This window comes from Papilio machaon, chromosome 13 (genome assembly GCF_912999745.1).
Source record: "Papilio machaon chromosome 13, ilPapMach1.1, whole genome shotgun sequence".
Classification (NCBI taxonomy): domain Eukaryota; kingdom Metazoa; phylum Arthropoda; class Insecta; order Lepidoptera; family Papilionidae; genus Papilio; species Papilio machaon.
Genome location: NC_059998.1, coordinates 180,251 through 206,721, shown reverse-complemented (window position 1 = coordinate 206,721; position 26,471 = coordinate 180,251). Strand labels below are relative to the sequence as shown.

At 39.5% G+C, this 26,471-nt stretch overlaps 1 protein-coding gene across 1 annotated transcript in view; it reads left to right on the top strand.

Moving 5' to 3' along the window:
* Positions 1-26,471, top strand: part of LOC106710379 (histone deacetylase 4) — a 45,558-nt gene that overhangs the window by 15,656 nt on the left and 3,431 nt on the right. The window contains exons 3-10 of the mRNA XM_045680742.1: positions 19,703-19,827; positions 21,509-21,580; positions 23,556-23,663; positions 24,545-24,712; positions 24,860-24,927; positions 25,072-25,223; positions 25,852-25,956; positions 26,163-26,392. Coding sequence (XP_045536698.1) covers positions 19,703-19,827; positions 21,509-21,580; positions 23,556-23,663; positions 24,545-24,712; positions 24,860-24,927; positions 25,072-25,223; positions 25,852-25,956; positions 26,163-26,392 — 1,028 coding nt within the window. The remainder of the gene's footprint in view (positions 1-19,702; positions 19,828-21,508; positions 21,581-23,555; positions 23,664-24,544; positions 24,713-24,859; positions 24,928-25,071; positions 25,224-25,851; positions 25,957-26,162; positions 26,393-26,471) is intronic.

Sequence of the window (26,471 nt, the reverse complement as noted above, 5' to 3'; positions counted from 1 at the left end):
TAATAGTTCAATTAGTATTCCGGTTATTTGTGCAAGGCAGTTATGTTCGGAGTTATTTAGTGAATCGGTTATTTTACGAGTACATTTCGGGATTTTTATTTCTCATTAATCAATATTGTCATGTCAATTTTGTAATTAAAGGATGTTGTTTTCAATGATTGACGTTTCACAAAAATAACTGATTGTCAAAATTTAAAAATATAGCGATTTCTTTGAATGTCAACTGACATAACCTGACAGTTTTAATGAAAATTATTTAAACAGAAATGAATTAAATCGTGTAGCTGTTTCTTAAAAGCGAAAATGTGTTTAGACGTGATTAGATTTAACAGATAGTAAATAAATGGTTTGTTGACATTAACTAGTTGAAACGGTTTTGTGTCTAGGACTTAATGTGGGTGTCGCAAAGATGTTAGAATTAACGAGTACAATTCAGTAAAATCGATAAAAACGGGTTGGCATTGATATTAAATCTTTGAGTTTTAACGTAATCATAAATACGTTTACGAGAATTTGAATCTGGTGCCTAGGAGCTATGCTTGCTAAAAAAAAAAGGGCTTTTAGAGTTTGCTACTAACTGAATGAAAATATGGCATGTAATTACAGGATGTTTTCATTACGAATATTATTGTTGTTTCTTTACCGATTACTTTTCCTTTACTTAACGTCAAAACTTTAAAATCTGTAAATTGTGAATAAGGAAGTTTGACTTCTACTAAATTTAAGAAGTAAATCTTTGAAATGATGTTGTCGACGTTATCGTACGAAATGACATTTGGTGCAGATGGTTTGATTGTTTGAGCCATGTTGCCATGAGTTAGTAACGGAGAGAATTTTGTATTGGAGATATTAATGTCCTTAAGGTCAAACATTCTTACAGTTAATTGATATGATTATTAACTATTCGTAAATCGTAATGATGCGTATGATGTCAGAATAAGACGAGCGGTGTGACACAGTAATCTCTGCGGATTCGTTTTGTTTTTGCAGATGTACAATATGAAGGAAGTCTGTTATGAGGATAGCACGGGGACGTGCTAATGTCAGTATGGCCGAGACTGGCGGGTTTAAGCCACTGCAGTAGCGTCTGCGTGGCAGCGGTTGGTGGATACCAGCGATGTTTGCAGGATTGCAAAGCTTGATGCAAGATAAGTCGAGTTGATAATGAATTTGGTGATATTTAGTAATGCTAATTTGTAACAGAAACTCGGGTAAAGATCTCTATCGGCCGTATTGTGTTCGACCGTACCAGTAGTTATTACGTCGTAACCGTAGCCCTGTGGAAATCGGTATCTCTTGGGGCAGCTCAAGTAGTCCGTGGGTGAGCGGTGCGCGTTCTACTCTGGCGGAGGTCGGGGTCAGGAGGACCGGTTTGTGTAACTGTCATGTCACGGGGTGACAGGTAGGGGTCTCAAGGACCGTGGTGTGGAGCTGTCACATCACAGGGTGACGGGCAGAGGTCTCGAGGACCGTGATGTGGAACTGCCACGTCACAGGGTGACGGGCAGAGATCGAGGTCTGGAGGACCGCAGTGTGTGTGATGCACTGACCTCTATAAATGGACAGGCTGAAGACGTGGTGTTTTGTGTATTTGATTTTTGATTTTCGATATTTTGGCGTTGACTGTATTGTTGGTTGGTAGCGGTGGTGATGATTCAAACTAATAATAGAAATAGAATTAACTATTACTAACGTGAACATGGGCTTTTAGGGCAGAACTAAGCAAAAGCTATCATTTCCAAGCAAATAGCCTATCCATTTGTACAGATCGGTGGTGTGATATCACGGTAACACACGTGTTTGGTCGGCCGGAGAGCCGTGGAGAGAGATTCGGCGGGAGAGCCGTGGTGAGATTCGGCTAGAGAGCCGTTGAGTGAAATTCGGTCGAGAGGCCGTGGCGTTAGAGATCTTACTCGGTGGGTTTCTGGGAGATTGGGAGTAACTAAGGTTGTAAAGTATTTAAGTTGATTTTTACGGCGGTGTCCCGTTAGATAACAGAAGTTGGGCCAGGAGTGGCCGAGCGTAACAAAATATTTCCTTGAGTTAATGTTCACATGCTAAGAGCACACTGAGACCGGTGTTTGCAATCTAACATCACCCGAGGACGGGTGTTCGCAGGACGGCCGTGTCGCAATCAGAAGAAGAAATCAACTTTAATAAATCGAAATTAGAACACGAGCTGTGTTCGAAGAGACTTCTTGTACGATGCGCGTCTGACATTAGTCATTCTGGAAATATGGTTCGTAGCTAAAGCATTGTTCGTTGTACATGAGCCTGTGAATCAATTATAACGAGTTGAGAAGTGATAAGCAGTGTATTCCTTGAATCCGATATTACCCATAGCCGCCCACAAGTGATCTCAATCAATAATAATTCTGATAGCGAGCCACCCCGGCCGTTATATATATATATTAGTACCTAATCTACTTATGGAATATTTCCGTTTATAAATTAAACGCATATTTATTTCCTAGTATGGAGGAAGAAGGCTACGTAGTTTTTATACCTCTTAAATTCTCGACGCTTCGAGTCGCGGTAAGAAATGATTCACTGCTTCGCTTTGCGTAAAAACCACAAGTTTTGCTTTAATGAGGTATTGAGACATGGAATGCTCAGCCTTTGTTATATATACAGCATAATCCATAAAATATTATCCTAGTCCCAAGAGATCGCAGTGCTAAATGCTACAAGCTTTATACCCGATTTATATAAATATATGTTGTTGTCAAATGTTGCTGGTTGATGTTACTATAGGTTCGACAGTGTTAGTTAAGAATTTTGCAATATCCCGTTCCGCAAGTACAAGTGTTTGCGTCTGCCTGCAAATCGGGCGTTATTTTTCCGCCTTACGTCAGCGAGTGACGCACGTTGCGACCGAAATAAAATGTCGCGACTAGACGACGCGAAGGACGCTCGGACTCTCGGCAGATCTTGTACATCTTTGTACAAAAGAAATGGAGGAAGGGAAAGGCTCAGTGCCTAGAGACAGCAAGGCGTCGAGGTGAGGAGATTCATTTTGTCAAATCCCTAAATATTGTGTCAAGAATTGTAGGTAACACTTGCGAATGTTAAGGATGCATGGATGTTTGAGAAGGTATCTATAGAGCTGCTAAACGGACTTCGCTGAAATTTGACATAGATGTAGAACATAGTTTGGAAGAACACATAGGCTACTAAGTTTAAGTTTTTTTTAGATCCAGCGCGGACGGAGTCACGGGCAACAGCTAGTGATAGGTATTACCTGAATGAACCCAGATGAATGGGATAAGGGCGAGACGATGATAAATAAAGTTATACGTGCCTTAAAAATTAACGCAATGTAGTAATTGGCTCCACTTTCGGCTATGAGTAATTACATAAGAAGTCGTTATGTGAGTACATCAATTTGTATTAACTTTTTGTAATCTTAATTAAGCGCTACCTTGAAAAAAACAACCGAGGGTTATAGATACAAAATATAAATGTTAATTTATATCACCTTATTTATTATGCTGTCAAACATGCAAGTGGCATGCACTATATAGATTATTTTTATATTCAAAACCAAGCAACTCATTTGGACTACAAAATTTAATATCAATTGTATTTACTTTTGCACGCATACACATACATGACGTGTAAACAAGTGCTTGGACACTATGGTTTACATCGATAACGCCTGTAGCACACAACCTACCGGGAGAATTTGAAGCGAAGCGAAACGTAACGTGAATGACATAAAAACGAACCGAAAAAGGAACAAGGAGTTTCCTTTAAGTTAAATTTCGCGTTGTGTTAAAGTTCTCTAAACTAGATTCATGTTAAAACGATCGCTTTGATTCCGGTTCGATTTAGAAGCATAGAACCTCGTTCGAATCAATGTTGTTGTAAGCTGGTACTTACTCAACTTGACCTAATTTTAAAAGCAAATGTTCCTTGAACCTGGCATCTAGAATAGAACATTATATGTATTATCAAACTTACTACGTTACCGATAAGCCTTCATTTGAACAGAAAAGAAAAACAACTGCATATGTAACAAAACTTTTTTTATAGAGCCAGAAACATCATAACTATTTGAGTATGTGTTATTGAGTATATGTTCAGTTTAGTCAGCACTAGGTAGCTCTTCTGAACAACAGTCGATCAGTGAAGACCTGTGAACCTTGAAGTTAAAAGTTCGTTTGTAGTCATTAACTGCGAAAGACAATTAAAATGTGTTTCTAAGATCAATATATCCGTTTAAAACATAGTGTATAGTTATCTCTGTTATGTCAAAGATAATTACGGGGATGACGATATGTTTTATACAGATATTTTGGTGTCAGAAACCCGCGGTTAGACTGTTGATGTTGAGGTCTATTCTAAAATTGCAGTATGTCTGCAGTATTTTCGACAGTTGAAATGAGGCTCTTGTGACACGAGCGGCGTAAAAACTAACCTCATCGGATTCCTTTTTATGTTACGATATTATTAGCATTAACCGCCTTTGGTTTTTATTTATCTCATTGGGTTTTTTATTGTAATAGATTTTTGTGCGCCGGAGCATGAAATGACATCTATCGCTTCCTTCATTTAAATTCGTTCGGAACAGGAAGTTCTTCGGCGATCGGTCGTTTTTCCATAGATTGTTAGGTGGTTTTTAGTTCAGGCAAACAAGAACTTGTATCTTTTTTTATATAAAGCATTTGTGGGAAGAGGTTCTTACATGTGGCGATTGTTACTGTAGAAGTCAACAATGCTTTATTCATACATAATTATTTTGTTTGATTTCATGTATATTGTGAAATGTTTGCCCTTTACCTTACATTCGCAGATTGTGACCTTTGGCGAGACCGCGTGGGCAGCGGCGCGCCCCGGCGGGGGTCACGTCCTGCGTAGAAAAATATTACTTTTGATTTCGGGTTGATTGGATGTGAAAGCGCGTGGGTGAAACAAAATACCAAGCGTATTGTTTTATGATTCCTTTTAATGGTGGTTTCATATGAAAGGTTTAGCTTAACAAGGAAAGGTTTTTCTTAATAATTTATTAATGGCTGATATTTCAAGGTTTTATTTTACTTGGTAAAAAAGTTGCTTTCGCGTTCATTCATGCGCGTTGTCAAGGTTCCTTTTCTGTTATAGGCTTTGGTGTCATCAGCAGTAACAAATATATCGTTCTTATTGTTTATTGGCACAATAAAAACATATCTCGTGCGGTTTTCACTAATAGCTCGACTGACATATGATTTAATTAACCAACCTGGTATCGAGTCCAATCTGGTATCTCCTTCGTCATCGCGGCGCGCGTTTATTTGGTTTAAATCGGGCATCGGGAGCGGAAGCGCAGTTTGGATTTATGGCGACCAGAGGCCATTTTATTAATAGACTACCATGTAATAGAAATAGACAATAGCGACTGTAAGAGTAGACACAATCGTGAGGCCAGCGCTGGTATTGTATGTGCAAGCTGTTACTTCCAGAAGATATTAAATAAATATTATTTATTTATTTATTTCTTCTTTAGCACTTTTATAAGTACAAGGAGGACTTAATGCCAAAAATATAAATAATATAAATGTTGATCGAAGTAGGTATATTAGGGAAAATTGACATAGTGCATGTTCCTGAATTTTCATTAAAATATGCTGGTTGATAACTTTCTTGCTATCGCTAATATGTCGAATCAAAAATATAATAGTTTGTATGCTTGTGTGTCGACTACACAATCTTATTAATATCTGAACTGCAACTTGAATCGATTCTCTGAAATGGAGCAATGTAACAGTAAAAACTTGTTTAAAAATCAATTAGCCTTTTTTGAGCACACAATCAGTTGACAGACCAAATATGTTCATTGTGCTCAACTTTATTTAGTTATATATTTAATCAAATATATCCGATCCGGTATCTGATAATAATAAAAAATGTTATTTTTTATATAATTAGTCTAATCTAAGCGATTATTCTTACGATATCAGTTCGACTTTGAACTGCTTTGAGCTGGTTTTACAAGTGAACGTTCAACTCGAAGCAATTATATTTGTAACTATGGAGGTCCGGCATAATAGGGGCAGGAAGCGGCAATAGCGACGTGTCAGAGGTCGCGTCTGAACAGACCGATTCGAGCCACCACCTGCCGGACGATGCCTGTCACCACCGCGTTTATACTATCAAGCACTTTGTTTATTTCATTCCTCTTACATTTTATTGATTTAATGTTATAAAGGTAACATAATTTCCACCCATCACATTAGTTCGAGCAATTTTTGTTAAGTAGGTATAGGTACAGTGTTATTATAAAATCCCCTTGTAACAAGAATAATTATTTATTAATTTATAGGAAGACCAACGGCTATTTTTTAATTAGTGTAATGGTAATGAATAATCAGACAGCCAATAATAGATTCTCACTAATAGAAACTTAGCGTTTGCAAGAGGTTACCGTCAAGTGATAAGGTGGGTTCGAACCGCCGCCGGCCGCCACCGCCACCGCCTCACACTGGACATCGTCGCCGCGTTGGCTACTTCATGCCACTCGTTAAATCGCACGCCTCTACGCTAATCCACATCGCCCAACAGTCCATGGCGTACATACAAATATATGTTTAAATTACGCCCGCGAAATGTTCAAACGACAAATTCCATTTTCTGGCTTCCTCTAACCAAGATAATAATAACAAGTAGGTCCCAATTCTCTATTTAGACAACAGAAACCCATTAATGAAAAAATAAAAGAATGAAAAAAGTAAAGAAAGAAGTCGGTCTGCAACATGATGACGGTACAACTCTGTACGCAAGGGAAAGGCTTGCGTATTAAATCCGCATTGGGATTAAAACGGCTTGCATTGAATTTGACAGCTGTCGTCAATTGATCGCGTTCATTTCAACGTCGTTATTTGCTTATTTGTCGACGCAACTGATTGTTGGCAGTGCGTGACGTCACAATTGAAACAGAGCATGTAGCTGGTGATGAAGCTGAGAAATGCTATGAACTGCAGCAGCATCTGTTAATCGTACACGATGTAACACTGATGACATGAGTTGCTTTATAATTTTCTTATATATGCTCCTTAACTCAGCTATACTCATTTATACAATTTCCATATTTTTGAAAGTTTCATGTCATTGTGTGTCGCGATAGTTAGCCAATTAGCAGAATGCTAAAAATGTTAACAGAATTGCATAAAGCAACACTTCATACAGAATTATCCCATGAATGGATTACGATGAATTAAATTACTGCAACAAATCGAGTATTATGAACTTTGATGTCTTGTTGTGCAAGCAATATAAATATCGAAGTCTTTATTTAGAATTAACCGTCGACATCCGCCATGACGCAAAGTTTTATTGCTCATAATTATAAATAATTGAATTTGCTGAGCCGATGCAGTTAAAAATACCCTACAATGGAAAGTTCAATGTAATTAAACTGTCGTAGTGTTTGTAAACAATTAAAAGATCTTTGCAATAGATAAAAACTTTGTGTAACTGATGATTAATTGGTAATGAGATCTACATTGTCAATTTATTAGTCTTTCATCTTCAATTTATTGGACCGTGACGTGTGCTGCCCCGCGACTGATAAAATTTTCAATTTGCAACAGACCGTATGACTTAGATTTTAGAATAACAGAGAGAATAAAATAATTTGCTGTGATGGTTAATATCGTTAGTATTTATTTACGTACTTTAGCTATTATAAACCCCGCCGCTTATCAGTTCGTGCGATGTTGATCATGAGATCATGTTCTAAGCTATTTATAAATTACACGTTCGCGTCCGCACCTAACTGTGCTATAAATGTTCAAGATAAATGCGGACGGATTTATTGTTGCGAACTTTTTATGTTTCTCACATCTACATGACCAAGTGAAGAGTGTCGGCCCAATGCTTTGTCGAACACAGCTTTATCGACTATCGACTCTGATCAATGCATTATCCGATGTATTAAAATCACGTGGCGCTACATCAACTTACGCAATTGATATAATGTAAGTGATAGGAATATTTTGAAGAAAGCCGCTTAGCCTAGCAACGTATGAATTCTCTAATCAGATCTAGAATTTGAGAAACATTTGCTTTTTTTTACGTATGTTTTCTTTTCGTTTACGTAATCAAATCAAAGTGTGGTATTAACAGCAATAGCCAGGATAGGTTGGGCGGATGCACACTACACCACCGGAAGTGATGCGGAGAATAGGTGCACTAAAGATGTTTCTGTGTTGTTATTGGTTTACCTCTTATGTAATACCATTTATATTGTGACACTAGTCATTTTAAACTTGAATGGGCAACACATCATTAAAATTTCAATTAACAAATAACATTTTTTTCTCATGCCTGCCTCTTGCCTACGGTTGATGTTTGCCCTCACCAATAACCTTTGAGAAAGTGTTCAAGTTCAGTTTTAAGTTATGATCTTTATCCAGAAATACGTACGGTGGTTTTCTGAGACCAAAACTTTTGTATAAAACATGTCATCCCTGTCATCTTTGACAAAACTGAGAAAACAATTATGTTTTAAACCGAGATTTTGAGCTCAGAAACTCACGTTTAATTTGTTAGTCTCTTTGATCTTCCAACGTAACATTTGTAAGTGTTCTATGGTCTTAAAGTTTTTACTTATGTCGTAGAATAAAACACCTATATGTTTGAAACAATTGTGTATTTTTAAACTGGCTAACGTAATAGCGACTGTGTGACGTAAGCACACGTCAAACATATACGAGATCAAAGGTGAAGGTTATATTGAATTGTTTTGTTTAATTTGATTGTAATTATGGTGCGACATTGTAGAAATCTAATACAATTTTTTTTGATGACATTACGAATACTTTCTTGCAAATTTCCGTGCTAAGCCCCCCGTACATAATAAAGAACCGAGATTCTGTCGATATACGACGGTGTTTTTTATGACACTAGATTAATTAAAATAGCCGGTCTTCATTGATCTATTGTGTACAACCTGATGCGTGTAGAGACTTTGTACTCTCTTTATCTTATCATACACCAGACACGTACCGACGAATTTAGATACCGCGAAAAATCGTATCTCAGATCCGACAGGTTAACACAATTATGTAGGTAGTAACTAACACATGCACCAGATCACAGGCGATTGGAACAAATTTTTAATCTGAAGACAAATGGCAGCCATTAATCTCAATTTTTTATACTTCTACTAACTCTTACTTCGCAAATATACTTGTCGCATTGTCCTGTCTATTGATACGTATTATCTTGGCGTAGATGGAAGGTGAATGTCTGAATGGTGTATAATACAGTTAAATGAATTTCGTAGCATTTACAAAACAATAAAATGACATCGCGTGTAACAGTTATCTTTCAAACGCAATGTGGAGCAAGCGATTCTGTAAGCAGGTCTTGGCTCCGATCGGCCGTTGGCTGCGGCCTCCGGCTGACAGGGAGACAGCCCGTATGCTCTGTGCACGCTGAATCACGCGCTGTGCAGTCGACGCGAAGCGAGTATTAAAGCGGACGGTAATGCCATTACCATTTCTTACATTGGATAAGAATCGATACCAATCTTATACAATACAACAGGAAGCATGTAATAAATAATTGATTATTATATCGATATAATATTAAGTGTCGACGATTGCAAGTAGGACGATGAACCGAAGGGTCGTTCGTTTTGCGGATTGCACTGCAAACATTGCCGAGTTCAATTTCCAACTCGGAGATCTATTTCGGCGGATGCTTTAACGCCGTTGCACATCTAAATCGGTCCTGTACGTTTTTACGGCGTCCGAGTGGAGCGACGCCGCGTCCGCACGCCGGGCTATTCTGGTTAGTCTATAAACGGCGAGCTCCGGTCCGGTTATAATTAGAGATGGCCAAACGGTTCGCACCTGATTGGCCGCCGGCCAGCCGCCCGCAGCACATCGGCCCACCCTGCCCCCCGGCCCCCGTAACACCTTCATTCATCTTTAATTGCGATCATCAAATGGCTATTGTGTGGAAGTCATCGACATCATTATATCATACAACACCTCCACGAGTCAACCATCAAAAGTTTGATGTTTTTTATAATAAACATTAGAGTGAAATTGTGTATAGAAAAACACTAGGAGGACAAATGTTAATATTGTCCTACATAAAGAAGTGAAGTGAAGAACAATATCTTGAACGTGACTACAAACGTAAGAGCTAATTGTGTTCATGTTTTACATTTGAAATCGTTTAATCTCCCCGTTACAAGTTCGGTCAAGATCCCGAACAGTTAGAAGTCTCTGATGTAGACAAAATTACCAGCGTATATTTAAATCGACACAGAGCAAACGGTACAAGCGAACTACTTCCACAAAATACTGTCGAAAGTAACAATTTGTCATAGCATGCATCTTAAACGACAAGCTGTCAGCTGCGTTACAAGGAGCCGCAGATAGTGCGCTGCGGTGTCGTCATAGCGGCTGTGGGGAGTGCTGCGCGAGGAGCACTATCATTGGGACAATATTTAATTTGCTAAAACATTACTATCATTCACGTTTCTACATCGTGGTAGTGCTCGTGTTCATGCTATTTGATGTTCCTAAACTATTCATATGTTATAATCTTTCTTAAAACAGTTATTTTGTTCGACTTAGATACCTATATTGGTGCTGCTTTTATATTGGGGCATAAAATAATGACCTACAACAAATGATGTTACAGAGGTAGGATTTTATGAAATTATTGAAAAAACTACGAACAGAAATCGCCTAAAAACAACATTAAGTACAGCAAACAACAGCAATACGCCTATTTGTTGGCAAGCACACGACACGACGCGACCAGCTAAATAAATATGTTTATTCGATTTGGCTTAAGAGGTTGTTGGTCCTATTGAGTCTTCTGAGTGTCTTATCTTTTGAAAGGATAAAGTATTGATAACTGTACATTTAAGTCAATATTTTTTTACCATCCAGTAACTATCACAGTACCTACTATACATTTTAAATACCAATAGGGTCTCGATTGGAGAAGTATGAGTCCGCGCGTGCACTAGGCGATGCGATTGATATGTTTGCTCCAAAACAAATAAATATTTAGAAGATAATCATACTAAATGTCTAATGAAGATGTTTGTAATAAAATGCAACACAAATATGTAAGATATTATGCGATTTTATTCAATCAAAAAGATAAAATTAGCTATCTATGTCTTCACGTACATTCGTTATTGCTCGTACATATATAGGTACATACGTTATATTATGGTGCAAGTCATAATGTACTCGCGGGATGCAGTGCGGCTTGTTGTATGTAAAAGAAATGTGAGTGCGCTGCGCTATCGCTTCCGGTGAGGTTGTCAGCCTTCCGGCGTGCTATCGGTCAGCTGCGTCGTACATTATGCCATGCAGCCGTGCTGTCTTGCTGCACTGGGGAACATAGGAGAAGAGGATTAACGTAATCATTTTTGATATTATTTTCTAGTGACGATCAGATAGTTGTAGTAATTGTGCCGGCCGTTGTGTGTCGGCGCCTCGACCGCGGTGGCCGGCGGCGATCAATTAGCTGCGACGGATGATTGGCAGCCGACCGGCGCGGACTGCGGAGCGCGCACCCACCGCAAAGGTCGTCCTGTTCTTATTGCACTAAAGCACCCCGCCGCACCCAGTTGCACTCCGCTGCACCCCGCTGCACCCCGCTGTACCCCGCTGTCTGGTGCAAAATACGATAATTTAATTTGAAAATAGAAAAACAGAGATAACGATAGATTATACATGTGGTGCGTCAGTTGAAATGTATGGTCCCACGTGTGTACCTAATACAATATTGAAGTACATTAAAAAACTAAGTTAATACAAATCTTATCAATGCGTAATTGTCATTAGTTTGGTAACTTTTCAATGGACGCCTCGTTGTTTATGTTACGTGTACTCGATGGAAACTTTCCTCCGACCTTATTACATATGCATTACATGTAAATATATACATTGTGTTTAATTATTTATAATTTATGTAAGCATATTCGCATACATCTATATGTATGGGAAAATTTTCATTTTTTTTGTAGTACTGTTTATCTACTCGCAATTAATTTTCGTTAATCCGATTTGTACGAAAAATATTGATTTCTTAACGAATACTGTAATTTTTCAAGTTGATTATGTAATAGGAAATGACATAAGGTTATATCATATCTGAAAATAGCGTGGCCTCGTACACGGAAATCCTATTTCGTGCTATTTATTTATAGCACAACGTGATACCGTGTTAGCGTGACAACGTGACAATTTCTCTGCGTTTGCTGTTATCCTGTTGGTTGTTCTTTGTGCGATTATTTAGTAGATGTTGTGAGTGAAATTATGCATAGTTTATTTGCGCAGAGTATTAGCGGCGGTGCGGGCGATTTGCTCCGAGCGCGCTATATGTACCTATATATATAGCATAGATGTTCCGCACACAGATAACGCTAATGCGCCAGCCACAGGTTGAGCTGACCCACTGATTCATACCACATGATTTACCTGTTTTTGTTGACGCACCATAACGTACACGCGTCAGTTTTCCTTAACTATTTCAAAACACTGACTGATAACGTTGAACTCGACGAAGTTGCTAATTGTGTTGTTCAAAATGTCTGTGAAGGATCCCCTTAATTTTAGATACATACTGTTCGGAAACTATTCGTTTAATTAATTGGAAACTTCACTAAATTATAGTCCATACGCACCAAAACAATTATCTTTAAAGTGATGTTATGTTGCATATAGTATACCTCTATAAAATAAATTTATTAAGACTTTTGTAAACAAGCCGTTATTTAAACTTGAAAATCGTTATGTCAATATCTGTCTCTAGCAGCCTGGGTAACATCTCCGGTCAACTGATATGAAAGTAAATATTGAGGAAAATAGTTATTGAGATGCATTAAAGTTAAACCATCGAAAGTGCAGTGAAGCGCGCAGTTTGCCAATGTGCCAATCTGCGTCCATAGTGTGGCATCACTTGGCAGAGGCTTGGCGGCGTCAGCGGTGCGGCTATCTCGTATGAGTCAGTGCGACCCCGCGCCCAAAGACCGACCGCACATTATGCAAACAACTCTGGTATTTATAAACCGTTTTAATTATTTACATTGACTCCATTAAACTCGACCAGTTCTCCGACTTAAGGTCTTTTATTATTAATCTCATATTGCAAACTTAGCAATGTAGTGTCCATAATATTGTTTATAATTACCAACACTCCACCCATAAACGGAGCTACCATATACTAAATCAAAACATACCTTTACAAACAAGGGGTACATCTTTTGTGCTAAATTTTGTTAATTCTGTATTAATTACTAGTATTATAGAAGCCGATGCTAACAGGTTTTGTTTATTGAGTTCATATGATAATTGAGTTCAAACATAACGACATGTTAAGACATTGCTATCGCTGTAACAACATACCAAATGTATTGATTATATTTTCAAGCGATAATATGCACTTATCTGTTAAGTAGGTGATTAGACGATTTAACGTGTTTAATCCAATTACGATTTTTATTTAATTGTTACCGAGCACCGTGATATTGTACCGAGTACGTTGTGTGCAACCTCCACATCCGCGCCCCGTCAATAGGCGTCCTATTATTGGTTCCTTCCCGGCGCAGCAACCTTGGCCTATCCAAGATAGAAATGCGCATTATACTACTAGTGCCGGATTCAACAAGTACTTTGACATTTTAAACGTAATAATTTTCATGTTGACAAATATTTAGTAATTGCTTTAGGTAAAATAGTGGAGTAGTTTTTTTTTTATAATTCCATTTTCTTCACGCGTAATTAAAATATACGTACAAAACATTTCTTATATTTATTAAGTCGTTGTACATACATACAATTGAGCTGTAGCTCGTTGTCGCTGAATGGCACAAAAAGGTTATCTATGTCGTTTTTGGAATGAAATCTGTGTTACAAGTTTTTGAATTGTAGATTGTGACGAAACCGTTGAAAACAGACAGACGACTGTAATTTACAAGTAAACTGTTAAATTTTTCTGAGTCTGTAAATGGTTATTTAGAAAATATTGTCATTTCTACGATCAGTTTAAAATCAAACTTACACATTTTCTATGCAAATAATTAAACTCTACAAAAAGTCACAAGCTTATAGAGAAAAGTATAAAAGGAGTAAACAAAGGGGCCCAAAAATAGCTCCTTGTATAACCAAGTCCGAGAATAGGAAAGAGCGGGAAAGTATCGAGCGCATTATTTTTAGCATCGACACAAAAGCGTCGCGTTCGAGCCTTTGTCGACTGGAAATAGCGCGAACCCTCGGAAGAGTCGCCGGCGACAGACCGCCAGCTATGATGGACACCCTGCGCGCGAACACCTCGCTCTCTGATACACTTTTAGATCTATTGTTTGTTAACACACGCTGTTCCCTACACTTTTATAATACGTATTCACTTGCATTCACACCCGCCTCCTCGTTTACAATTGATCTTTATATAGATTTGTTTGGTTTGCATGTGAGGCAGCGTGTTATACCGCGTCGTGTCGTGTCGTCGTGTCAGCTCGGCCAGTGTGAGACACAAGGAAACAATTTATATTGTTTTTATTAGAAACGATCACTTGTCCAAAAGTTCACTAAAGAGTTTTAAAACAATTATGCAAAACAAATAAATTCAAACACACAATTGTTTGCGCTGCCAAATCTTGCCACTAAAGGAGCAAGGCTTACGACGTGTAATGTGAAAGTTGCGCGTTCGCCGGAGCAAATATTTCGCATGCCTTCATACTTTACATTACATGTTCTCAATCCGTCGAATCTTTTGAATTACGAGTATATCTTTCTTTTACGCCTTATTTCAAAGAGTTAAAAATGTTAACGGCAGATAAGACAGTGTATTAGGATCCCGATATAGACCCCATCTATAAATAACGCGTCATGGAATGCGACCGTCTGTTTATAGAGTGGTCGCGCGAAGTGGGAGAGATTTACTGGAAGCATGGCGCGAGGGGAGCGGCCCCGAACAGGTTCACAAAAAACGAAGCACCTTAGCTCAGCGAGTGTCGACCTGTCGCAGCCCTGTGACAGGTCCCGGCTATTTATACAGCGCCGCAAACACCCGCCTGTAAATTTAAATTTGTGAGTGCGACTAGCTTCTGATAACGGGTTATCGATCTGTGCAAGGACACGCATAATTTGCAATGTTGAAGAATATGTCGCGGCGAAAATTATTTGCCTCACTTTATGATCTAGGCGGGTCGATTCAAGCAATAAACAGTGTGATGTTGGTGCTGAGTCGTCAGCGGGTCCTTGTGGTGCCGGCTCTGTAGCTGCTCCGTGGCGGCTCGCTGCATGGTGGGCTATTTATAACTGGCAAGCTATTAATATCTGTGATTCACTCCTGCGCAGCGCCGCACCAACTAGACGTGAATTATGGCTCTCATCTAATCGTTGGCCTATTTCGGATGATGCCCACGTTTTTAAACTGTTATTTTGGTTATAGTCACTGAATAACATTAATATTGAATCATTTTGTTCTTCAACATTTGTAGTTTTACTATAAAACAATAAAAACTATTATTTTTTTGACGTGGTTATATTCTGCTGCCAATGACATTAAAGTGATCTGATTATTTGAATACTTATCCATTTAGCTTTACATCGCTCACGTTTAAAGTGATTTTTTTTTGCGTTACATATTCCTTATAACAAATATCAAAACGTATACCTTTATAATATTATTTTGAATAGAATGTACGAGTTTTTAGTAATAAAAACTCGTGTACTGTCAGGCGATAGATCATGACAGCGCAGGACATCACTTAATGCGATCCCGTCCAAACAGACACTCAATCATAGAGACAAGACGGTCATTTAACAATCAAAACAGTTGCCGCTCTTCAGCTCGCGCCTTGCGACTCGCAAGGGGCTCAATTTGCGAGGGGGCTCATTCGGACAGACTCGTCTTCAAAATAGAGAGATAATATAGTAATTACAATATAGTACTTATACAACTGTATAATTTAGCTTTTTTATTACAGTCCAATTACAAAACCTTAACATATTTGAAAATTTAGGAATATTGTGAAGTTTTATAATAATCACCGGAGAGTAGAGTAGGTACATACTGCTATCAACTGACAACTAAAACAATCTTCCGTTTCTCTACCAAGTATTACATCCGGTTATCGCTTTCAAAATATTTTGGCAGCGGTTGTTCGCACAAGTGGACCGGAAATGCCACTTCGGCTTCGCGGAATGCACGCGGTCGAAACATGACGCGAGCGCAACCACAAAATCATACTATGTCATTCACGAATTGTGGACGATTTCGAATTGAATGGATTGCCCGGAATTTTTGCAAAAAGAAACTTTCTATACATTTTTCTGATCAGTAATATGGTGTTTTTAAAATATGAACTTTCTTAAGCATTTAAGATGGAATTAAAAAGTAAAAGGTCTACGTCGTAGTGTCCTGTTTATTCCATGGCAAACTTACAGACATTATCGACACGTCGGTGTCGGGCACCTCTGTGCGCAGCGCGGACGCGTGCGACGCTGTCGACACCGCGCGGCTGTGGGCGGCGTTATGTCAGCGCCGTGACGTGACGCCTACCTAGTGTACAATGAAAATGAACTTGACATTTTTCTTTTCATACTAGTGTACTAGAACATCAATTCACTATAAGTGCAATTTTTTAAATACTTTTATTCCTTAAGTGTAAACGCTGTCTTATTAACATCTCGATTGTATTTCGTTACCTAAGATTCGATCCATTGGTTTAGGTTATAGTAGTAGATAACAAAAGTTAATCCCTAACCGTCTTTTGATCCTATAAAGATAAATTTGCATGGTGGATGCATAAATAAAGCTGCGTCCAATTGTGTTAGAACAAAAAGTGTTATAAAAATGTAGTTCCAAAAGCGGCGATCTTTCCGGTGGGTGGTGCATTTAGCTGGTCGCAAATAGCCTGCGAGCAACAGGCAGCGGCGCGACGGCGTGTTTACTGCCGGACGGAAATAGCGCCGCTGGGAATCTGGAGCGCAGCGGTAGGAGTCCGCTTTTATGGACAACTATTTTAAGCATCGATCCCGCGATCGAGCACCGCGTAGGTTTCCTACTAGATAAACGGCTGTCTGGTTAGAACTTGGTGACCGGTAAAGCTCCCAAGAGTTGGTGGATCTTCACTAAATACAGGATCGAGACAGCTTTGTATCATCTTCTAAAATTCCTAATTCAAAACATTTTGTTTTGACATTCGGATTTTTCCATACAATACTGTTTATTTAATTTAAAATAAAATTGCGACAAAAATAAAAGATCGCTCAAAAATGCATACATATTTTTCGTAACAGCTAAAATAAAACCTCTATTAGATTATATTTCGTAAGTCCCTTAGAGATTAAAGTCGCGGGTTGCGGGAGATTTGTGTTGTAAAAGACGTTTACTGTCGACAACAACTCTATTGTGAGTTTCATGACTTCAGCAGTCAAGCTTGGCCTTTGTTAAAAATGAATAAAAGCAAATTTTCCATTAATAGAATGTTTTTAGAAGCGCCCGCTAGCAAAGTAGTCATTATTCGACATTGTTATTGCATCACATATTACACTATCAATATTTTTTTCTTTCCCTGTGTCCAATTTTATTGTTGACGTAAGCATTTTACAAGGTCGTTTATAAAAAAATTATTTGCACAGTTTGAAAAAGCGCCGTGTTTATTTGTTGGTAACAATTCTATGGAGGCACGTTGCGGAGTTCGCGTGCGTCTTCTATTTTTAGATCTTCATTACTCGCTCCGTTTTATTTTTCTTCTTTCTCGCACGGGTGGGTCATGAGCCGAGTGCGAGCGAGATGAGCGGCGGGCGCGGCACGGTGCGTCCTTCACTTGTCGCGTTTCGCTTTCTATTTTTAACCGTGACGTTGCGTGGGCAAGAGGAGCGGGAGAGCTTTGTTTGCGTTCGCAAAAGCTTTTTCATTGGAAAGGGAGCAGGAAATGAAAAGAGTAGAAAGATTCGATGATGAGCTACAGTCTACAATTTTTATAGGTATGAGAACTAGAACTACTAGAACATGGAAACAAGTCGTGGCAAATAACAAGTTGTAAAGTTATCAGTTTTTGTCCTGGAAAAAATTGACCCGCATAATATGATGAACATAAAATTACTCGGTTAAATATAAAAATATGTATATGTATATAGGTGTCTACACAGCGGCATATTGGTCTCGCTCGCTGTGAGTAGCAATTGATCGATTGCTAAAAGAATTTGAATAAAATATAAACTTTTCTTGCTAGATAGTTAACAAGGGTATCATTGATAAAGTTTTCCCAACGGTCGAGTTATTATTTAATCCCTCGGCCCAACTAAAGCGTTTTGGGTCATGGGTTGAGAGGAGGTTTGGTTGAGAGGTAGGCCAAGGAAAAGATGGATGGATTGCGTTAAAGGTGACATGATCAAGAAGGGCGTGACAATGATTTGGAGGACGAAAACCTGGTGCACCGACCCTACATAAGTGGGACAAGGTCAAGGAGATGATGATGATAGGTGGAAACTACCCTTATTGTAAGACATAGTAAAAATGTTTTTTTTTTAATTTCTAATTTTTGTATAGATTTTATAATTATTATTTACTCAAACTAATAATATACGGACGAAATGCAAAGCAGTACTATAGAAACAATCGGAGTGGGTCGGAAACGGGCCACGTTTAATAGTAGTCGTAGACCGCGTCGTAGGCATCGTAGGTCGGGCTAGCGTAGCGAACCCGTTGCGTAGGCGGGTTACGTTGCGCCTTGTAGACGTCTACGAAATAAGAGCTTGGTGTAGCTTGTTTGTTTGAAGCAATTTTGTGCAACCACGTCCTTTTTCCTGTGCCAATAAACAAGACACTTTCCATTGCTATTAAAATTAAAACAATTTTATTAAAGTTAATTAAGAAACAAGTTTAATTTTGGTACCATTTATTGTTAAACTACTAAATCCTTTTCATTTTGATTAAAGTAATCTAATGACTTCGATGCTACTTTGATTGAAAATGAACTATATTGTTAACTATTATTTACGAATTAAGTACGCAAACAGAACTACAGCGGTGACGATATTGTCGTGCTTTTAATTTATCCGGGCTTCGAGGTCCAGCTGTCGAAGGTAACTAGGTTTAGCTAGTTTTGTAGGGGGTTGTGAAAACAATATACGCGCCCTATTTCCATATTCGTCGAGTTTGGTTAATTGAACTCTTACTAAATTTGGATATTTTTGTGGCGTTATAATGTAATTTTTAAATGTTCGTACGTGTTATTCACATATGATAATATGTTCGTTTAACTTTGATAAGCTGGTGTTCCTGTTGCAATAAACATATTCATGTTGTAATTCGCAACAATTTTTACCTATATAAGATCGTAGATGCCCTCAATCATTAAATTTAATAGTAAGAAAGCGTTTGGTAATAAAGACAAGCAACGAAGGACGCTCGTGTCCCGGGCCGCTAGAGCCTTTCTAAATATAGTCACGGCTAAAAATAAACTTGATTGCGACCCCACTGCCCTCCCCCACCCACTGCATCGCACCCTGCGATGTAGGTCACATCGGCCGGGGTGCGCCGGGCTCGCGGCGCACGCAAGCCCACCCGTGGCCTTAAAAGATGAAACCTCGCGCATAGCATCTGTCAATATTCAATTTTAATCTTATTAGGACTGTCCATTTTATTCAGAAATGTCTAATTTTAATATTTTACTAAAAAGTTGTAAAAATGTTAATTGCAATGAGTTTATAAAGACATGTTGTGATTACAGAAATGGCGCACGAGAGTGCGGGGGGCGCGGGCGGCGGGGCGGGCGCGGCCTCCCCGCACGCCGCCTCGCCGCCGCACGCGCCGCGACTGCCTCACGACACCAGCTTCCACCACCAGATCATGCAGGTACCTACCACCTCTCCTCCATCTCTCTATTTACGTTCCATATTAGTAATTTCATAGTCTTTGATTCTTGATCTCATTCCATACAATATAACGATGGGAGTCAACGGACGTCTCCGTAATCTGGCGTTTATACGTTTATTAAATTTATTTTATAGAATTCAACATAATTTTATTCTTGAGCGCAATTCCTATAAGCGAAACGATTTCCGCCGGGCAGTGTTTACATCCGCTGCGCGCGCGCCGCCGGCCACCCGTGACCTTTTGTCGGGCGGCGCGCGCGCCTCTCAGCCTGACACATTTTTAAACCCGAGTATTTATAAAATCTCGCGTGCTTTATAAATATACGCTATAATAAAAAAGAAACTCAGCTCGGCTCATCCGTCTGCATACAACTATATTTACATTTGTACAACAGGGCCGGATAAATATAGCGGGGCAATGCGGCCCCTTGCCTTGCGGCACATATATCGTTGTATCAGAAATCCGTATATCCGCAGGCTTCGCTAACTCGCGAGATTAAGTTAGTAGGTTTTGCATTATGCTATATCTAAGTAATCTAATTATTAAGTTGCGTTAAGACGCCGCACGTTGTGGTCGCCTCTACAACTGGTCTAGCTTGTACAATGATTTTTTGTTATAACATAGTTTTGGTTCATAACTATTTAAATTTAGATTCATAAAGTAATTCCAACTTTACACATTAGCGTGCTTCCGACTGACCGAGATGTCAGAAGGGACTGCATTTCTATAATTCACATATATCTTGTACATTAGCTAATACACAACTACTATTGCAAAATGTACTTGCTTTTGGTTGTTGGCAAACTTGGATCGGCTCCAAAAGCTTTTTAGTTTATTCTTATCGCTAGTTTTGTAAAGACTTGGATGTATGTAATTGTTATTGCAAAAATTCAAAATGATGAATGAAAGACAATGTATATATAGAAATAACAATATAGCTGTCGATTCAGGAGTAGATAATTGACAAACTTTATTGAAGTAAAGTTTAGGCCAACCTACGCAGCGAGAACATACATAATACTTACATTTCACATCACGCATACATTCATTCTATCCCTCGAATGTTAAAATCAAAGAGTTTCGCAATATATCAGTGAATCACTGATATAGTTGGACTCTTAATAAGCCGTTAACACTAGTGCTGAATGTCCGCCTCGAATAAAACGGCGCGCGACACGCGGCGCTCCCACGCGCGCGCTGATCCGCTGCCTTCGCCCGCCGCCCGTCGCCGCGCACATTCCAACGATCGCCATTTTTTACATCCCACCAAAATAATGTACACGCCAGAAATATACGGAGACGCCTCCATCCCTCTCCCTCCCCCCCCTCCCCCCAAACCCACCGCATCATCTTAGCAGTTGTTGTTATGAAAGTATTTCGCGGAACACAAGCACTACAATATTTAGATTACATTGATGTCACGAACTGAGATCGAACGTCGACTTTATTGTGGGTAAACGTACTGTCATAAAAGCACATTCCGTTCTAAATATATCGGATTCGTTCCTGCTAAGGAACGCATTGTCCCCATCGGTACGATGGAATGTGTTCATATGAGAATGCGCACATGGCACCGCGTGGGCGTGTGGGTCAGTGGGGCACGCGCGCACGCGAGTGTTGCCTCTAGTGCTGTCATACATGTGTATCCTCTCCTTGTCAGAGTCAGAGCCCAAGAAAGAACCATATTGCGGAGAGAGCAAAACAAAGCTTAGAGAATAATTTCCTGTTGCAAGTGAGTGGACTCATTACCTATTCGTACTGTGTGGCCGGCGCGCGCTGCCACGTTCAACCGCCACCTCGGCATATATGTATGCTGCTATTTCTATATTATTTGGGCCATTTAAAACAACTTATACTGTAAGTTATTTAAAAGATTTGGGTTGAATAGCAACTAGTGGCCTGTTCAATTTATTACCAGGCGCAGATTTTTATATATTTTACAATTCATTTTTGAATCTTAGACCTGTCAGTCCTTGTGAAGGTATCATATCAATGTTGATATTAATTATATAAGTAGCAATAAATTTGCCTCCAGCGGCAATAACAAGGTCCTTAAAATAGAATAACATGTTTGTGTATATAGTCATATGTCAAGATATCCCTTTTTCCTCAAATAGTTATAGTTTAATTGGTCCATAAATACTTGTACATGTTTATGACTGTGATGTAGCAAGGCTATGTCCGGATTTAGATACAGTTATTTGTTCAGAAATCCACTTGAATACCTAACTTAATTACGTAGTTATGTTAAAAATGACCCAATAATTCAAATACAATGTTTTTTATTATTTATTAAATAATTGAAGTTGGTAAAAATTTGCATTTGAATGGTGCCGGTTGAATGTAACACGCGATGCTGCTTTTTCCAAAACATAATAATTGCTTTGTGCTATTTAAAATTTGATGTTGATTACACGTGGTGTGTTTAGATTAGCGCTGACTGTGTCCGTTCGTCCCCAAATTGGTGACTTATCAATAACTACACAAAGGTCAACTTGTGTTTAAACAATATCAGTTATTATTGACATTTTACGTCATACATTGGTTTTAGGTTTGTCAGTTTGTGGCAGTGGGTCAAGTTGATCTTTATAAACGACCCCGCCGTTATAAACTCGATTAAAATGTGTTTTGTTCCAGACACTTGCATATGTTCAGATTCGTCTCTGTCGATATATTATACTAGTAACTAAGCGGCTGTATAGAAAGTCTGTCGTCACACGCCTGTTTGTTTATTTGTTAAATTTTATTTATCTGTGACATATGCGTACAACGACACATTTGTGGCTATTAGCTAACGAACTGTGGGGCCTAACTCGAATATTTGTGATAATTGTCTTCGTATCGTCATCGACAAAATTTGTATAAAAATTTGTGCAGCGCCCCCTATCGAATAAAGTACATCAAACATCTCACACTAATTTTGAACCAATTGACGATGACGATACAAAGGCGATTGTCGCAAATATTCGTGCTGGGACCACTTTATATGGAAATAATAGACAGACAGACATGAGATATGATCTAACAATGTTGATATCTTGCGATAAAATTTGTTAAACAATTGACCACGATAACTGTGTGTGAAAGATATGATCCAGATGAAATACTCCGCTCATGTTTACATTTGATAAAATTTTTATATAAATACATAGATGAATTAATATTTTAACTACCAGGACTTATCTGTGATAATTATTAAGTCTGCGTAATGTTATTTAAAAATAGTATTAAGATCAGGGTTCATTGTCAATAGCATCGTTCACCGGTTTTGTGCTGCGTTCAAGTATCGCATTCATGTAACATAAGTAAAATCTTATTTTAACATTTATGTATATTGCACATATTGTTTCAAATATGAATACTTGATTGTATATTGTAAGTCATAGAATTTATTACAAAACCTCTTTTCCACTAAGTGACTGGTAGTGACATTTAATCGTCCAACTATATCTATGATCAGTCGCGAAAATAGAATCAATATTGCTTATAAATAGCAGGCTTGTCTCTTAATGAAAAAGTGGTCTAAGACCTGTCTCACTTAAAGTCGTTAATTCAGCGCTACGGGAGTCTCTTATCGTAGGTTTTTCTACATTAGGAGACCACGTAAAACCTAAAGGCTCTTAAGTGCGACAGTACGCGAATTCATACTAACTGGTTTGCGGAGCAGTGGTGTGGGGAAGTATAGCGTAAAGCGCGTGCTGTTGCAGCTGAAGAAGCAGCAGCAGCTACAGCAGGAGATCCTGCTGCAGCACTTCCAGCAGCAGCGGCAGCAGCTGGCCGAGCAGCACGAGCAGCAACTCAGGCATCACCTCAAGGTAACACCTCATTCTAACTCTTACGTAATTTTGCTTGTTATTTTCAACGATGCAGAAACATTTAGGTACAACTAAAATAATTATCACAGTCATAAAATACTTTATACAGAGTCAGAGTACGTGTGATGCATATTATTCCCTCGCTTAATGAAGTTACACAATAGTACTGGCTATTTATAGCGGCGGCCGCGATCTACACTAGATTAACCTGCGCGACCTCTCGCACCCGTCCCGCGCCGCCCCGCCTTACCCTGCGCCGCGCCCTCGGCACCTGATGCACAAATCTGGATTAAAGATACTATTTATGTATCTTCGATTTTCCGTGCCGTACATTGTAAAATAATAACCGAAAGATAAAAAAAAATAGAAGCTATAGTTGTTTTAAGTTTAATTCTCAATTTTATTACGAGATCGAGTCACATTATTGTCGCTTCTGACGGAACTACTTAGAATTGTGACTCACTTTGGGAACGTATTTAGAAGACAAAGCTGCGCAATAAGTACTACATTAAATGACAAGATTGGATTGTAGCGATGTTACACATACGCGTGAATATGTCGCGGTCATGACTCATGCCGCGAAAATGTGCAGAAAAGCATGCGAAATGCGCAGTTTGCGCGGAGAGAGTCCAGCAACAGGTTACGGTATGTGGCGGTGACGTAGCGCCGGCATGCAGCGAGACCGTACCACCTGCGCACCTAACGTCATCGTACCTTCTTGCCACCAAACAACTCTGCCCATCTACTTTCGTAGAATTCTTTGTACGTTTCTCGGTCTCAAATCCCATCAAATCTTCCAAAGCAAATAGACACGATACGAATTCATTAGAACTAGATGTAATGTTTAAAAATTTGTGATGAGTGTGTTCGTGTTGTCGCAGCTGTGGGAGCAGCAGAAGGCGATGGAGGAGGCGGCGCTGCGAGAGGCGCGCGAAGCGAGGGAAGCGCGGGAGGCGCGCGAACGGCACGAGCGTGGCGAGCTGCTACGAAAGAAGGACAAGCAAGAGCATAGCGCAAACGCTTCCACGCAAGTCAAGCAGAAACTGCAGGTGAGCACACGATACGTGTCGCTAGTAGGTCAGAGTTCACCAAGTCATAGGACTCTGATATATTGTATACCATTCACGCATTGTCATTTTGGATCAAACAAAATATCTTTGTTTTTAATACTACTTAATACTTTTATTTTATTTCAGGAGTTCCTTAAGAAAAAAGCTGCAGCTAATGCAAATGGAACAGTACCTGGTTCACCTTATAGAAATTGGTAAGTTTTATTGACACGTACACCGCAGTGATTAGGACTAACCACTTCAACACGATGACTTCTTGTAGCTATTATATTATTCTCCCTTGTTTATATATATTGTGGTCATGATCAATAATATGAATGCTAACTATGTTCCACTAGGGGTATCGTAAAGTCATCATCAGGAGAATCTATAACGTCGACGGGCGCGACGGCGACGGCGCACCCGTACCGGCTGGCGGCGCCGCCCGCGCTCGCGCTCAACGCGGCACCCCCACAGCCTTCGCCCTCCGACTACCCGCTGCGGAAGACCGGTGAGTAGACCGCGCTGTACGCGTCTATCTGTAGTTGTTGTGTGCTGTTTGTGTCGTAGTTAAGATGATACGAAACTAACAATTATCAAATGTTATATTCAGATATGTTATTACTTTACGAGTTTTACTAGAAATGTAGCGATAACAGAAAATGTTATCGATTATCTTTTATAACAAAACACGAAAACTATAAATATTTCTTTTAAATAGTAACGCATCAAAAGTACAATACAATGTATAGATATAGGTAAATTATTTATATACAATCTGTATGATAAATAAATTCATTGTCTATTAGATGTTTTTAATTTTTAAAACTGCATCCAAACTTAACAAACCACTAAATTGTAATAAAGTTGTTGTTTGATTTGTGTGTGTGATTACGTAACCATGTGTGTGTGTGTGTGTGTGTGTGTGTGTGTGTGTGCCGCACGAGCCGCGACCGCCCCGCCGCTGATATAAACGTCACTAGCGCACCTTTGACATTTACAAAAAAGACTTACTGTACGCTATAACACTCCGGGGAAGAATACCAATAGAAAAGGGTATGCGAGGGTGATGTGTGGTCGCGGGTCGTGTGTGGCGAGTGGCCGCGTCAGGCAGTAACAGCATGCGCGTGTACTAACAGCGTCGGAGCCCAACATGCTGAAGGTGCGGCTGAAGGCGCGCGTCATCGAACGCCGCGCCTCGCCGCTCGCGCGCCGCCCGCTCAAGACTAGGGTCAAGCATCGCAGTGAGTACATACACCTAAAACCCCTAGTTCACCTCGCCGATGACCACATATGTTTCAAATATATTTTTACAGAAATTAAACTCATATAGTCCACGTGAAATTTTCAATGAAACTCTCTTTTACAGGTGTAAATAGTTAATGGATTAACTTTGGAATAAATTAAAGGAATTAAATTTGTAATTCAATTTGCCGCTGTGACCGTACAGATTGCGAGGGCAGCTCGCCGCGGAACTCTCCCCCGGGCGCCACGGCCCCCATCCGCGAGGAGGAGGAGGCGTCCTCGCGCGCAGCCGAGCTGCTCTTCTCCTCGCCCTCGCTGCCCAACATCTCGCTGGGCCGTCCGCACGCGCACGCGCACGCGCACGTGCCTCATGCCGTGCACGCGTCTCACGCCGCGCACGCGCCACACGCACTCCACGCGCCCACCTCCGCAACAGTACGTACCGCATCCAACTTGTATGTTTCAGCGTGTATTGTTTACTTGTGTCACGAGTGTCAATGTTACATGTAATTGC